This window comes from Sinocyclocheilus anshuiensis, unplaced genomic scaffold (genome assembly GCF_001515605.1).
Source record: "Sinocyclocheilus anshuiensis isolate Anshui unplaced genomic scaffold, SAMN03320099.WGS_v1.1 scaffold86, whole genome shotgun sequence".
NCBI classification, from domain to species: Eukaryota; Metazoa; Chordata; class Actinopteri; order Cypriniformes; family Cyprinidae; genus Sinocyclocheilus; species Sinocyclocheilus anshuiensis.
In genome coordinates this window covers 4,493,509-4,508,579 of record NW_015547662.1, presented here as the reverse complement: position 1 = coordinate 4,508,579, position 15,071 = coordinate 4,493,509, and the positions used below count along the sequence as shown (strand labels likewise).

Here is a 15,071-nt window from a genome sequence, read left to right as displayed (position 1 = left end):
TATTGCATTTTCATTTATTAAATCACATTTAATAAACGGGAGGTTAATATCTATAATTCTAAAGAGGTAAAACTGCTACACCGCTGCAAGCTAAATATTTGACTAGAATATTTTGAACGAGCACATGAGAATGTCAGCTTTTAACAGTTGAATTACGGTAAACTATCTTTAAAAGTATTTCAAGGCTAATTTCAGGACAGAACATTCTAAACAAAACAACAAAGCAGTTACGTTTTTTTTATCGTTGAGCCTGGGCCTTGAAAATGAAGACACTGTATTATATCAAACCTTTCAGCCTACATGCACATTATCAATTTGACACAAAGCAGAACCCTTGCAGAGCTGTCATGTGCCATCAAAACCACCATTAAGAAGCTTCTGATGAAGACACGAGCCGCAGAGGTTCACACTGATAGGTGCCTAGCAACAAGAAGTGTGCTGATCAAGTGCATCTGTTCATTTAAAAATACTACTTTTTTTTCTGTTTAGTGCTAGAACTGATTTTTGTGTAAGACAAATTTGTTTGTGGAATTTTGTTTTGCAGTTTGAATGTAATTTTCTCCAAAACAGCGTAGTTAATTTCTTTATAACAAAGATGTAGATGAGTTTGTTTCTTTATCAGATTTGGAGAAATGTAGCATTGCATCACTTGCTCACCAGTGGATCCTCTGCAGTGAATGGGTGCCGTCAGAATGAGAGTCCAAACAGCTGATAAAAACATTACAATAATCCATAAGTAATCCACTCCAGTCCATCAGTTAACATCTGGAGAAGACAAAAGCTGCATGTTTGTAAGAACCAAGTCTATCATTAAGGTATTTTATCTTTAAATCTTTTGCTTCTGGCCAAATACATATTCCATAATCCATACAGTCCATAATCCAAAATAGTCCATAATCACGCTTCCTCCAGTGAAAAAGTCCATCTCCTGTTGTCTCTTACATCAAAATCCACCTACATATTGATTTAGAGCTGTTTGAAGTTGAAAGTCTTGATGGATTTGTTTCTTGCACAAACACGCAGCCTTTCACTTCACAAGACATTAACTGATGGACTGGAGCGGTGTGGATTACTTGTGGTTTTTATCAGCTGTTTGGACTCTCATTCGGAGCAAAACAAATTATTTTAGATGTCATTCGGAAAGCTCTTTCAAGAAGCTTTCAAGGAGCCATATTTACAAAAAATCTTAAGCCTAAAAGTTGATTTAAAGAAATTTAGGAGCAACGCTGCATGATTTCATATTTAATGTTAAATATGATTTATATATTTAATGTTTTAAAATATATTTAATGTTTTTAAAAGAAGTCTCTTATTCTAACCAAGACAGCAAAAACAGTAATATTCTAAAATATTATATGACTCCCTAGAAACGTTTTATTGTTGCTTGTTTTATTGTTGTTGTGCTGCTTAATATTTTTGTGGAAACTAATTTTTCAGGATTCTTTGATGAATATAACATTCTTATTGTAAGCAAACATTGTTTTTGCTGAATAAAAGTATTATTTCAATCTTACTGACCACAAAATGTATGAATATATATGTATGTATATATATATGTATATATATGTGTGTGTGTGTGTGTGTGTGTGTGTGTGTGTGTAAAACCTTCAAGACACTTTTTGTGTGCTTATCTAAAGGCATTTTTAAACACATGAATAACTTTGAAAGGAAACAACGTATGTGGTTTGATTGCTCTTGTTTAATCTTTAAATCTAAAAAAATAAGAGCTTAATTGTCCATTTTTAAAGCACTAGCAAAAAGTAAAACATCACAGTGGAAAGAAAATATTTACAATCCATACACATTCGTGTCACTCAGTGCAGTTCTAAGGTGTGTGTGTGTCTGCTGCATGTCTTTATGGTTTTGGCAATAAGACGTTAGATCAGATATACAAACATCACACAGATATCAGTCATGTCACTTTGAGCCTTGAAAGCTGCATGTGCGTGTGCGTGTGTGTGTGTGTGTGTGTGTGTGTCACTTCTTGGAGGGAACTCCATCAGAGTAGTCCTCCAGTACTCCGTTCAGATGATCATTATGAGTCTTATACCGTCTCTTTCTCTGCGTTCCAGGTTTCTTCTTCTTCTGAATGGGCGCCTGCAACAGCCAATCACAAATCACGTCAACCTCACGGCAACCATTCGCTCCCACACAAATATGCATGAACCAGCCAATCTGGAGAGAGTGTTTCTCTGCATGTAAATGTTTATCTGTATTTGTGTGAGAAACAGAACGCACTATTTTCTTTGGTCCGGTCTCCTGCATGGATGAGATGCCCTGTTTCTTCAGGTACTCTTCAATCTTTTCCTCATCTATGGAATCAACAGGAATGCTGCGCCACAGCTTCTGGAACTCTGGAGAATGAATGACACTGGCATTATGATGGAGATGCTCCAACTACATTACTGTATAATAAACTATTGTATATTATAGACAGTAACCAACAATGCTGCATCAGGTCAATATTAATCACTCGTCAATGATAATGATCATCACACACCTTCATCAACAACAAACTGACAGTGTTTGTCATTGTAGAAAAGAATCTTCTTCTTATCTGGCCGGGTCACAAATATAATCTGATCCCCAAGTGCCTGAACAAAATAAAACACAAGTGTTTCAAACCTGAAAAAAAGCTAATTTGCTTCTTTGAAAGAATGTTGTTTGGCAGAGGAATTATGTCTAAATAAAAACAAATATATGCAAATTAGGTGCTAAAAGGAGTATTTGAAAATCTTTTAGAAAATAAAATCACAGTGCATCTGTTTACTGGTGCCTCAATACGTCTTTAAGTTTCTGTGTTGTTGATGCGTTAAATGTACTGTCTAGAAGATGTTCCACCTGTTTTTTTAAACGAACATTTTGGGAAAAAAAAACAAAAACAAAAAAATACAGTATGACAGTATATTACTTTAATAGCCTTGGCTGCGATGGGCAGACCCTCTTCAACGTCGTCAAGTAACACTCCTCCTAGTCCCAGCTGATCGTGTTTGTCCAGTAGTCTTAGCAGAGCTTTCTTATCCTTTAGATGATACTTGGGTTTAAAGGCATATTTCCCTTCCCGCACATTGATCTTTGGATTACTTGCTAATGCCTGGAGGGAGGGAGGGAGGGAGGAAGAGGTTAGATTTCCCTTTTTTGTATGTGTGTGAATGTGCTCTTGCCCTTGAGAAGGAATATTGTGTGTTATTACATTGCTTTGATTGGTCAATTATGGCATTCTATGGTCAAAACAAATTGTAATATGTGAAGAAGAATAATACATGGCACCATATCAAAGTCCCTTTCATGGAAAGTTTGTTCACTAGGCGGCCATATTTGCAACGCCTATTTCGGGCATCCAAGACCAAGTCCCATCTAAATGAACGGGGGAATCCTGAAATCTCAAAAACTGTTTGCTGAACTCGCAATTAAATTACATATTTCAAATCAGCAACAAAATCTGAAATGAACTGCCCCATGAATGCCGCTCCTTATGCTCAAACAGCATTAAAAAAAGGTTATTTTTCAGTGTAGACCAGCCAATGCTCATGTGCAGTCATAAGTGCGAGTCTCTGGTTTCTATGGGAACGGGAGCTGGCAGCTGCAGTGATGCAATGACTTTACCAATCAGCGATGGGCTCTTTCATTTAGAAGGTGGGACATATTCTGACATATTGCGCATTGCAGTTTTTAAGTAACAGGAGTGAAATGTCTTTGTATATCTATAGTCTTTGACCATATGTAAATCAAATAAGAAATGTTCCTACCACCCAAGAAATTCAAGTACCACTTACATGCAAAGCATATTTTTACAAATTCCGCAATCAGTGCAGGTCCAGCTGCTACAACAGGCAACATGCATTGCAATATAAATACAAATAATCCATGCAATCATTAGTGAACCAATGTCTTTCTCTCATGCCCACACACACACACACCTCGCTCATGAGCCACTGCTTCTGCTTCATGCCAATATCCAGCAGCTTGGTCTCATCCAGAATTTCCTCCAGAGTCAAATGATGAGTATCACCTCTCTGGTGCCTCGTCTGGGAAAGAAAAACGAAGAGATGTAAAAAGAGAGTTTAAATGTGTCACATCTGTGGATTAACAGCCTGACAGCCTTTAATTACTGTCATGTTAGAGAGAGGACATCATTTCACTGTGGGGAACTGCCAAGGCTGACACACACACACACACACACACACAAAAAAGACTGACACACTGCTTACGACAATATGAAACAACTGTAAAATGACTCTGACAATGCATATTAGTCATATTAGTGCGAAATTTTACACAGTGTTTATTCAGGTCAGATGGAGAAACTGTTGTTAGGAGAGTTAGGGAAAACTATGTTTTAGTCCTCTTTGTCTGTTTTTCAAGCGCACAACATGAAAACCTTCACAAGCGATCAGAAGAAATCCTCATTTTAGATCACAATATTGGTACGAATATAAGACTGGCAATAGATGCGCTGATTGGAGGACATCTTCCATGGCATTCGATGGAGGCAACATGTGTTTAATGACGGGGAGGATTGCTCAGCTCATGATAATTTCATTCCCATGCGTCATCCTCTGGAGATTGTACTTTGAATTGCATTCTGAATAGCAGAAATCTCCTTCGGAGTTAAAAGAAAGCTTTTCACTCAAAGATCAGGCTGTGGTGTGTACTAAAGTGAGATGGGAAATTATCATAAAGAAGCAAGAAAAATGACACTGCGGCAAATGTTTGTTTGTTGAATGGATTTTTTGTTGAGTGTATTTTTGTATTACCTTCATGCAGTTGACAATCCGGGCCAAAACTCCAAATTTGTATCCTGAACTCCCAGAAAGTGCTTTGAGATTGAAGGAGCCATTGCTAGGATCTGAACGATGAAAAGAGAACAAAGACAATAAGAAACTATAATAAGTGCGTGCTGCAACTAATAGGCTGTTAATGCAGAACTACTGTAACCAGTCCTTTCAAACGACAATGAAATTAATAACACACGTTGTTTTCAAACACTAAGTACGTTTTTGGCAGTTATATTCCATTCCATTTACACTTCTTTCAGCTGTCAACAGACACTTTCTAATTAAAGAGACACACCAAAAACCAAGAGTGAAATGAAAAAGCAAAACAAAACGGCAACAAAAAGGTCTATTCTGACAAAGTGACAAAGTGAAAAGCACTCTGGCCATTCGGATGCCTTAATTCATTCCTTTGATGTAATCCATTTCACAACACTTTCTCTAATGCAAAGTAAAACCTCTGACAAAAACACATGTCATCTGCATGACAGCCTTCTATTCTATTCTGAATGATAAAAATGTATATAATAAATTAGTAATTGTGTGATACAGGAATATATAGCAGTTTAATGACAATAACAGAGATGCACTGTTACTAATATAATAGTGAAGCTGTTGAAATAAAATTTCAGGTAAGCAAAGTATTATAATAAAATACAAATTTAAATGCCACACACACATTTAGTACTACCTGCACCGCTTTTTATTGTTGCTAAATCTTCCGAGTTGCAAAATAATGGCAAGATAACACCTTTTTCTACTGAGACGTCCCTGTGGGCTGCATACAAAACAAACACACAGCACAACCAGTGCAGTCTGGCTCACAAAAAAATGAGCTGGTTCTTTTAATGAATTGTTCAGAATTCATTAAAAGAATTCATTTAATTGTTGTTATTTTGAATCAGTCTGACAAATACTTCACTGTACAACCATGAAAGTTCTCATTACCTTCTGTGAGGTCTCAAAATGAAGCAACTTTTGTACTAAAGCTTAGTCAAACATAAATCACAGACTGACCGGCTGCTTATATGAAAAAATGTATTATCTAAAGATGCTATTTTAAGCTGAAAATGCATACAGAGGAAGGAATGCAACAAGGCCACTGATCTATATAATGCCTGGACTGCTCATTGCTTCAATATATTGAAATCCTTTAGGTGGGCGTGTCTGCTACAGGTAACTGATCCATCACAAAATATATTTCTTTATGTACGTAATTATGCAGGAAATATTAAAAATGAACATATATCTGAAATTGATTCGAATAAACAATGAATAATCCAATACAAGCCTCTGTTACTATATTGCTCTATGTTGTATTGAAATTCAAAGCATACCATGCATCATCTTGGAAATAAAGCTTCATGTCTTTAAAGGAACACTCCACTATTTTTGAAAATAGGCTCATTTTCCAACTCCCCTAGAGTTAAACAGTTGAGTTTCACCGTTTTCGAATCCATTCAGTCGATCTCCGGGTCTCGCGGTAGGAACTTTGGAACTTTGAGGTGGAGGCTTATTAATAGGCTTAAAATAGGCTTATTGGAAGTTACCTAGCTGGGCACTATTTTCAGGCGCTGCGTAATATCATTGCGCCTGCTGCACCCATGGTATGGCAGCAAAGTTCCTTGATTATTACGCCAGAATGAGAGTATAGTTCCTAGCCATATCAGCCTAGAAAATAGCAACTTTTCGTCCATCAGCAGTAGAATAGGAGTGTTTGTGGATCACAGTGCAGGAACTCTGTCCTTCTACAGCGTCTCTGACACAATGAGCCTCATCCACACAGTCCAGACCACATTCACTCAGCCGCTCTATCCTGGGTTCACTGTTTATAGAGGATCATCAGTGAAACTGTGTTGATGAATCAAAACAGACTGACGAGAGACTCTACCCATAATGCTTTGAGCTGCATGATAAATCAGTAACAGTAGATGTTATAGAGTCTCTTCTTTTCTCTTCATGACATTAATACTGCAGCTGAAATTCTTTCACTGAAATAACATGTCAGAATAAATATTTGTAATAAACCCTCATATAGACAGTAAGATCAGTCTGTGTGTGAGTTCTGCTGAGTGACCATGTGTTTCTGTGCTTTTCTCAAACTCTGGGTGCTTTCACACTTGGTTCGATTGCCTGGTCTGAACCCGAGCTCGATTGCTCTTTGGGCAGGATAAGCGATATATTGAATAATTTAGGTGAGTGTGTCTGCTACGCACTGATGATACAGGAAACTGATCCAACACAAAATATATTTCTTTATGTACATAATTTTGCAGGAAATATTAAACATGAACATATATCTGGTATAAGAATCTGAAATTGATTCGAATAAACAATGAATAATCCAATACAAGCCTCTGTTACTATATTGCTCTATGTTGTATTGAAATTCAAAGCATACCATGCATCATCTTGGAAATAAAGCTTCATGTCTTTAAAGGAACACTCCACTATTTTTGAAAATAGGCTCATTTTCCAACTCCCCTAGAGTTAAACAGTTGAGTTTCACCGTTTTCGAATCCATTCAGTCGATCTCCGGGTCTCGCGGTAGGAACTTTGGAACTTTGAGGTGGAGGCTTATTAATAGGCTTAAAATAGGCTTATTGGAAGTTACCTAGCTGGGCACTATTTTCAGGCGCTGCGTAATATCATTGCGCCTGCTGCACCCATGGTATGGCAGCAAAGTTCCTTGATTATTACGCCAGAATGAGAGTATAGTTCCTAGCCATATCAGCCTAGAAAATAGCAACTTTTCATTTTCCGTCGGTCTTAGTACACGATGTAACTAAAGAAGAGTCAAGTTTTAAATAGGAAAAATATCGAAACTCTTTGGTCATTTTTGAGCGAGATGCTAATGGTCTAATCAGATTCAATGATCTATGCTAAGCTACAGCTAAAAGTGCTACCGCCAGACCCGGAGATCTGCTGAATGGATTCGAAAACGGTGAAACTCAACTGTTTAACTCTAGGGGAGTTGGAAAATGAGCCTATTTTCAAAAATAGTGGAGTGTTCCTTTAAGTCCGTACCATATGTACTCAGCGTTATTTCTCTGAATAAGTTATGATATGTATATTTTTAATGTCCTGATTGAGCAACATCTATTTCAGACTCTTAAAGATCATGCAAATTCTATGGCATTTTAGCATTACCGTTTCCATAGGAGTAAAATGTTATGTATATATGTTGAATTCATTATTAAATTAACCAACGCTTAAATCATTACCTGGTTTAAAATTAATGCTGTTGAACAAATCATTGTTGAAACATTTGCAGTTAGCCTACTGTACGAATAAAAACACTAACAAAGTTACATAAACAGCGAATAACTGTACAAGGCAAATATATGTGTATACAAAGCATAAAGGGATACTTCAGATATAAAAACGCTGACTTGTTAGGGGATGTTTTCTCATTAAAATCATATGATTTCTTTTTAATTCAATAAGGATGCATGGGAATACTAGGGAACACCAATATGGCAGCACGGTAGCTTCACTTTTATGACGTCATAAGCAATCCAGTTCTCTATTATAGATCAGTGAACAAGGCATGTCAGAAATCTATTATCGTGTCACATCCTGTCCACTGAGATACCTTCATCTGATCAATTTTTAAAGGATGCATAGATGTATGCATCTTTGATATCCTGTGCGTTTGATTTGCATGTGACAATAAAATGGCTCAAGTTGTGTTTGGTGGTGAGTTTGTGTTTAAGCTTTAGTGTATAACCTTAAGAACTTGAAGTGGTCACATTACCAAAATATTGCGGGCAAAATAGCTACATTTTCAAAGCAATAACGTTTTTTGTGCGAATGACCACTGACCCAGTGGTCACTTCCAAACCAAGCAGCTTTATAATGGTAAACCTGGCCAATTTGGGAGATAAAAAAAGGTAAATGTGACCGCACCTTTAATGTGTCTATTTGCACGGGAATGAAGCCAACAAAATCTATAAAATTTTTGCTAGATGCAAGCATATGTATGATTTGTTTTCATCCTTCATTGGTTTACAGGAACTGGACCTTAAACCTAATGCAAACCTGGACAATAACTGAACAATGACATCATATTTCTCACATTTTCTTTTTGATTGTCAGTGCTCATCCCGTTTTCTCCACCTCAAGCCCCTTTGTAAGTAACCGTGGTGAAAATAATCATTTTCTCAGTGCATGTCTCTCTAGCATCACATCCTCTTCCTCCTCCACACCCTGCTCTCAAACCCTGGCAACTGGAGCACAGCCAGTCTCAGCCGCATCTTGGCACTGACTCATGAATGATTCATCGTGTGGGCGGGACCTAACGTTGAGGGCAGATGCGTTACAGTAGGTTGGATGGCTGATGCTTTGAAAGACAGGACAGCCAGCCAATGGCGTCAAAGCAGAGACTCGGACCAGCCAGTGCAATACACGATTCCAGGTTAAGGTGGGGCAGGGAGAGAGAGAGCATGAGCAGCAAGAAAGACAACACACAGACGAGGAAGAGGCTGCTCCATCACCCCGTATCCAGACACTCACACCCAGGTACGTCCTGCTTTTATACCACACAACACAATGCAACTGATGCTATTACAACTCAGACTAAAACATCACCATCTCAGTTTTATATAAACTTCAATGGATTCTTTTAGTAACGGACTCTTCATATTCATAATATACATGACGAAGGTGTGTGACCATAACTATAATGTATATGACAAATGCACAAATGTGTCACAAACAAATAAAAGGCAATCAAAACATCAGATCTTGATTGAAAGTGTATCTGTACACACATACATGCAGGATCCAGACAGTTGAAGCGGACTGTGCAATTCTAGATCATTACACCAGAGAGCATCAAAATGATTGTGTACTGAATATGTAACAAGAAAATCTCATTCATTATCATCTATAAGTCAAAAAAAAGACCAACATTAGAAAAGGGGCTTGAAAGATATGGTAGCACCGTACTGAGAGATGCTCGGGGTGGGGGTCTCTGGAGAGCAGGACAAGAAGAAGCCATCTGTCTGTTTCAGACGGGACTCTGTGTTTGTGACTATGGGGGAGTCTACAAGAGGTAAACCAAGGTCACAAGACCAGAATTAAGCCTATTTTATGAGAATAAAATAAAAATTGAATAACTGAATGGGAAAATAAGTTTATATCTCTCTGGAGATGGAGGAACGGTCTTCTGAGTCATGGTCAAATCGAAAGTGAAGCTGTATTCCTGCAGAAGCGTATGTGCACAATCAGACATGCGTGAGAAATGTTTTCGCATGGCTTATGTTACACTTAACCTAATTACATCTACGACTGCATTCCTGACATGCACAGATCCCACCTTGGTGACATGTGTTATACAGAAAACCTTTGATAGCTCATCAGAACGAATTTTAAACACCATATACGAATATCAAATGATCTGAGAAATGTTGTAAACGAAGCTTCTACTCTGGTCTAAACCTACACAACACACACAATGTCCACTCAAGCAAACTAGGTCAGCTGATTCATCTCAGTTCATTTGTCTAGTAAAGCGCCATCCCATTTTTTATACTATTTGTCCTACATAACATGTAAGATTAGGATTAGTCTATCCAAAAAATCCCAAAAGTGCATTGAAAATAGTATGCTAAAGCTGTCTGGATGATATAATATATTTCCAGTAGATTTACAAAGCTTTACATTTTTATCTCTGCTTTTTAGGTTAATATGTAAGTGTTTGGCAAGGAATATTTGAACCTACCAAAGTACACTACCATTCAAAAGTTTGGGGTCAGTAAGATTTTTATTTTTTTAAAGAAATTACTACTTCTATTTGACAAGGGTGCATTAAACAGATCAAATTGACAGTAACGACTTACATTGTTACAAAAAAATTCGAATTCAAATAAATGCTGTTCTTTTTTAACTTTCTATGCATCAAAGAATCTTGCATCATGTTTTCCACAACAGTAGTAATAATCAGAAATTGAGCGCCAAATCATATCAGAATGATTTCTTAAGGATCATGTGACACTGAAGTCTGGAGTAATGAAGCTGAAAATTCACAGGAATAAATTTACATTTTAAAAAATATTAAAATAAGTTTTTTTTCATGAAATGGCAATAATATTTACTGTGCTCAGTTTTTTTTTTTATTAAATAAATGCAGCCTTCGTATGCATGAGACTTCTTTCAAAAATATTACTAAATCTTACCAACGGCAATGTATTTTTTAAATGCATGAACCTAAAGGCAACCAATACTGAATTAAAAGAATTATAATACAATTTTTTTAGCATTACCACAAACGGTAGATGCAATTTTATGATATGGCAGTATGTCCCAATACTTAGTTACTCCTTTGTACTGCAAATCTGTTTTTTTTTTTTTTAATAATTGATGGGTTGCCTAAGCAACTAATCAATTAATCAAATTTCAGTAATTCCTACATAATTATCCTGATTTTGGGTTAACCTGATCCCAATAAGATGAGTTGAGGTGTGAACTTGTGTTCAAAAACAGCTAGACAAAGATGCATCAGACTAGAGTTGAGCTCTCTTTAACTTAAAATGATGTATCGAAAACCCTACACTTATGCTGAAAGATACTCAAAAACAGTGGGTTGCAATGTAATGAACAAAGATGTCTGACTGACAGCTAAAGCACAGTATGAAATAATGTATGTGCTTTTCCTATCAACACCAAAAAACACAAAGTAGTGTGTAGAAATTGTCATTCAATCTACCTATCACCCTGCCACTAGCTCTCCTTCCATCTTCATTCCCACCCACACCATTCTTCATCTTCCTCCTCAATAACTGACTGTATTTATCGGTCTCTCTGCAGTATGAACATGTCCAGCAGTTCTGCTCTGATCCAGCAGATCTATCCCTTCCACGATGGCTGGAATATTGCCTGCTTCATCATCCTGCTCCTCTTCATCCTCACCATCCTCTCCCTCGCCACACTGGCATTCCTCTATGAGCTGCTGGACTGCGGATGCTTCACCAAAACCAAAACCGTTCGTGACCTGCGCCGCCAGAGCGACGAGGTGGTTTAGTTGTAACCATGGTGACAGCGGACACGGTCGCCATAGGAACCCCAACAGCAGATCGGTGGAAAAGGCTGCAGATTTGGACAGAGCTCTTCGCCAGATTGGAGTCCCATAAAACACGCCAGACACATACAGAAGCACTCTACTCCCACTAGCTCCAACAGCAATACACAGCACAGGTGTCTCCATGGCTTAAAATCTTAGATGAGATTTACACCAGAAAGAGAGGGAAAAACTAGCTTGTATGTGCACGTCATTGTCTCCTCTGCATTCAGTATTCCAGTACTATTGTGTAATGACTATATAAAACTGTTGAATTTTTTGTTGAGTGTTTACATGAATCTTTCCCTTTGTGTGGAATGACAAAGTATTATAGAATTAATAAGTATGTATAACAATATGATTCGACAATTTCAAGCAAATATCACACAGTATATTTGGAGTAAAGGGAATGTTTGTATGTGTATGTTTACATTCATTTTTAGGTCAGATTTAATATGCGAATAATTGTTATGTATAACACTTCTAAGCTATATCAAGAAGCACACTAAAGGTCAATTATTGCATCTTTGCAATGCCTTCAAATTGTGTATTTAAAATTATATAATAAAAATCACACAAGCACAAGAAATGTGTGGTTCCCATCAGGGTCACAGAAGATATCATCAGCTGCTAAAAATACATTTAAATCTGTCTACATGCTCAAAAACGTGCAGAAACAGGCCTGTCCTTGAGCTTTGCTTCACCCTGATTACATATAAGAACGAGATTAATAAATCTAACAGAAGAAAAAGCAGGACAATATTACTGGCCTAGAATACACAAGCCATCATAACCACTAGAGATGTGATGATCGATATTTTCTACTGATATCCAGAATTTTCAACCTAGCTGGTTATTGGTTCTTTAATATCAGGCGATAAACAAAAAAAGCAAAGAACTCAACAACAGAATATTCACAGGTATAGTTATTTATTAACTTATAAAGTTGCCAGCCACCACCATCATTTTTGATCATTTTCACAAAAATTTCATGGCCTCCAGAATATTTTGTTGTATGAATATCGGAACACACAATATGTCAAAAGAAAGAACAGAGCCTCTGCAAACAAACAATATGTTTTATTCTAGTTTCATGCATTCTTTTTTTAACTCAACACTTGAATGTGGGTAAGTTTCATAAAAACAACATTTTGAACAAAAAGGTGAGAAAATCACGTTTTTGATTCAGAATCAGGATTCAGAATGATGCTCAAAACACAGATGAAGTCGATCGCTACCATCCCTATATGCCGTTTAATGATTGATGATCGCGTTATTTTTCATATGCATCTGCTTACTTATGCAATCACTTGTTTCTGCTTCTTCGCTGTGTTTTGATCTAGATTCAATACTCTTTCAGAAGATGTGTAATAGCGCCTCCTACTGTATAACAGTGAAAACACAAAGACGAAAAAATCTGTCAATGGCAGGGAAAGAGTTAAAAAATATTGTCTTGATAATTACTCAACTTTTAAAATAACTTATGTAACTCTAAATGTAAAACCCAAAACTTCAGAATAAATATACAAAAAAAAAAAGCAACAGCAATCATTAGTGTTATTATTTTTTATGAATTATTCATATTCATGAATTATTAATACTCCAGTCTTCAGTGTCACATGGTCCTTCGGAAATCATTCAATATTCATGACATGTGTCATGTCATGATTATGAAGGTGTCATGTCAGTCTTATGCACACTCCTTCAAGTAAAGTGTTACCAATCATTCTAATGTGCTGCTTCATATTTTTGTGGAAACAGTGATTTTTTTTTCTTTGATGAATATAAAGTTCAAAAGAAAAAGTAATAACACAACACATCTACTCTCTGACCTGTGCTGTTTTTGGAGGATGATGATGTGTCTCTGTCTGGTTTGCTCTTTTTCTTCTTGGAGGATCCAGAGGCCTCAGAGGTCGCTGGTCTCTTCTCTACTGCAGGAGTGGACAGCGCTCTCTTTTTAAAGAGCTCTCGCTCTCTCAGCAGAGCTTTATCCATCCCACACACACACACACACACACACACACACACACACACACACACACACACACGACAGTTAAGCATTGCATTCGACAGCGTTTATACATGTATATAAATGAACTTATTTTCATCAATGACATTATAAATAGGCTAATGCTAGCAATTACACCAGGGCTCTATATTACTACATAAATGCTATAGCAGGTTGCTGCAAGCCAAAACTATGAATTAGTGCAACGACTGAAAACAATGACAAAATATAGCCATAAATCAGTGCACTTTAAACTATAAACTATCAGCTGAAAATATAACCACAACATCTGCCGAGATGATATACCCCATTAGTCAAAGGTTTGGACGCATTTATTTATTTTACCAATAATATTACGAATAATAGTAAAGCCATAATCATAATCAGCCAGTTCCCATGCGATAGATACGCTGGCTGCTTTTCATTCAATATCTGGCCCAACTAACGTTAATTTATTCAAAAACAAACACTTTTTAGGTTTGTAAAGGAATGTGTTATATAACTTACATACACATAGTAGTGAATATCTGTGGACTGTGTAACTATTACGTTCATCTCTCATCTTTAGATGAGAGACAATCTAATGCAACGTTAAGAGATATTTGAGGCCAGATTGAAGTTTATCCATATCTAACAAAGATATGGATAAATCACTTATGATTGTGGATATTAAATATCTAACAAAAGACGTTTAATATAAACAACAAAATCACAATAACCACAAATAACAAATGAGGCAGAAACACATCTACAATTTACTGAAGTAATAGTTCTGAGCGTTACCTGAAAATCTCACAGCCTTCTCTCTCTGAGAGAAACAGCTCAGCTAAAGCTTAAATATTATTTTGAACGACCATATGCTGTCAAGTTAGTGATAAAGCCAAATGAGAAGCTTGTTACAGAATGCTAGCGATGCTTCACAACAACATGTACTTCCTGCGGAAGAGCGGCGTTCTTCTTCTTCTTCTTCTGGTGTTTTATGGCGGTTTGGCAAACCAGCGGAAGAGGTGCATTAAAGAGCGGCGTTCTTCTTTTACGTTGTTTTTAATCGTGATTTGCAAACACGTCCTGCACCGCCTGCTGGTCAAAAAGAGTATTACATCTGTGGCGCTGTACGGATTTTACATTTACTGGTCTTGATCAAATATTTGCAAACATTAAACTGGAAAAATATGAATTGTTTTAACTGTTCATACAGACATTTTAAAATGCTTGAACAACCAACACG

At 36.9% G+C, this 15,071-nt stretch overlaps 2 protein-coding genes across 2 annotated transcripts; one reads left to right on the top strand and one right to left on the bottom strand.

Moving 5' to 3' along the window:
• Window positions 1-1,963: 1,963 nt before the first annotated feature.
• Window positions 1,964-14,833, bottom strand: LOC107702408 (general transcription factor IIE subunit 2-like). Its single transcript, XM_016504734.1, has 8 exons — window positions 14,627-14,833; window positions 13,668-13,831; window positions 4,758-4,849; window positions 3,921-4,028; window positions 2,912-3,094; window positions 2,501-2,594; window positions 2,239-2,354; window positions 1,964-2,097 (listed from the first exon to the last, which is right to left on the bottom strand). Exons 2-8 carry the CDS (start codon window positions 13,828-13,830, stop codon window positions 1,978-1,980), a joined length of 876 nt encoding a protein of 291 aa, XP_016360220.1. The 5' UTR covers window position 13,831; window positions 14,627-14,833; the 3' UTR covers window positions 1,964-1,977.
• LOC107702410 (small integral membrane protein 18-like) lies at window positions 9,183-12,115 on the top strand. Its single transcript, XM_016504736.1, has 2 exons — window positions 9,183-9,296; window positions 11,586-12,115. The coding sequence occupies exon 2, from the start codon at window positions 11,587-11,589 to the stop codon at window positions 11,797-11,799; it is 213 nt and encodes a 70-aa protein (XP_016360222.1). The 5' UTR covers window positions 9,183-9,296; window position 11,586; the 3' UTR covers window positions 11,800-12,115.
• Window positions 14,834-15,071: the final 238 nt, after the last annotated feature.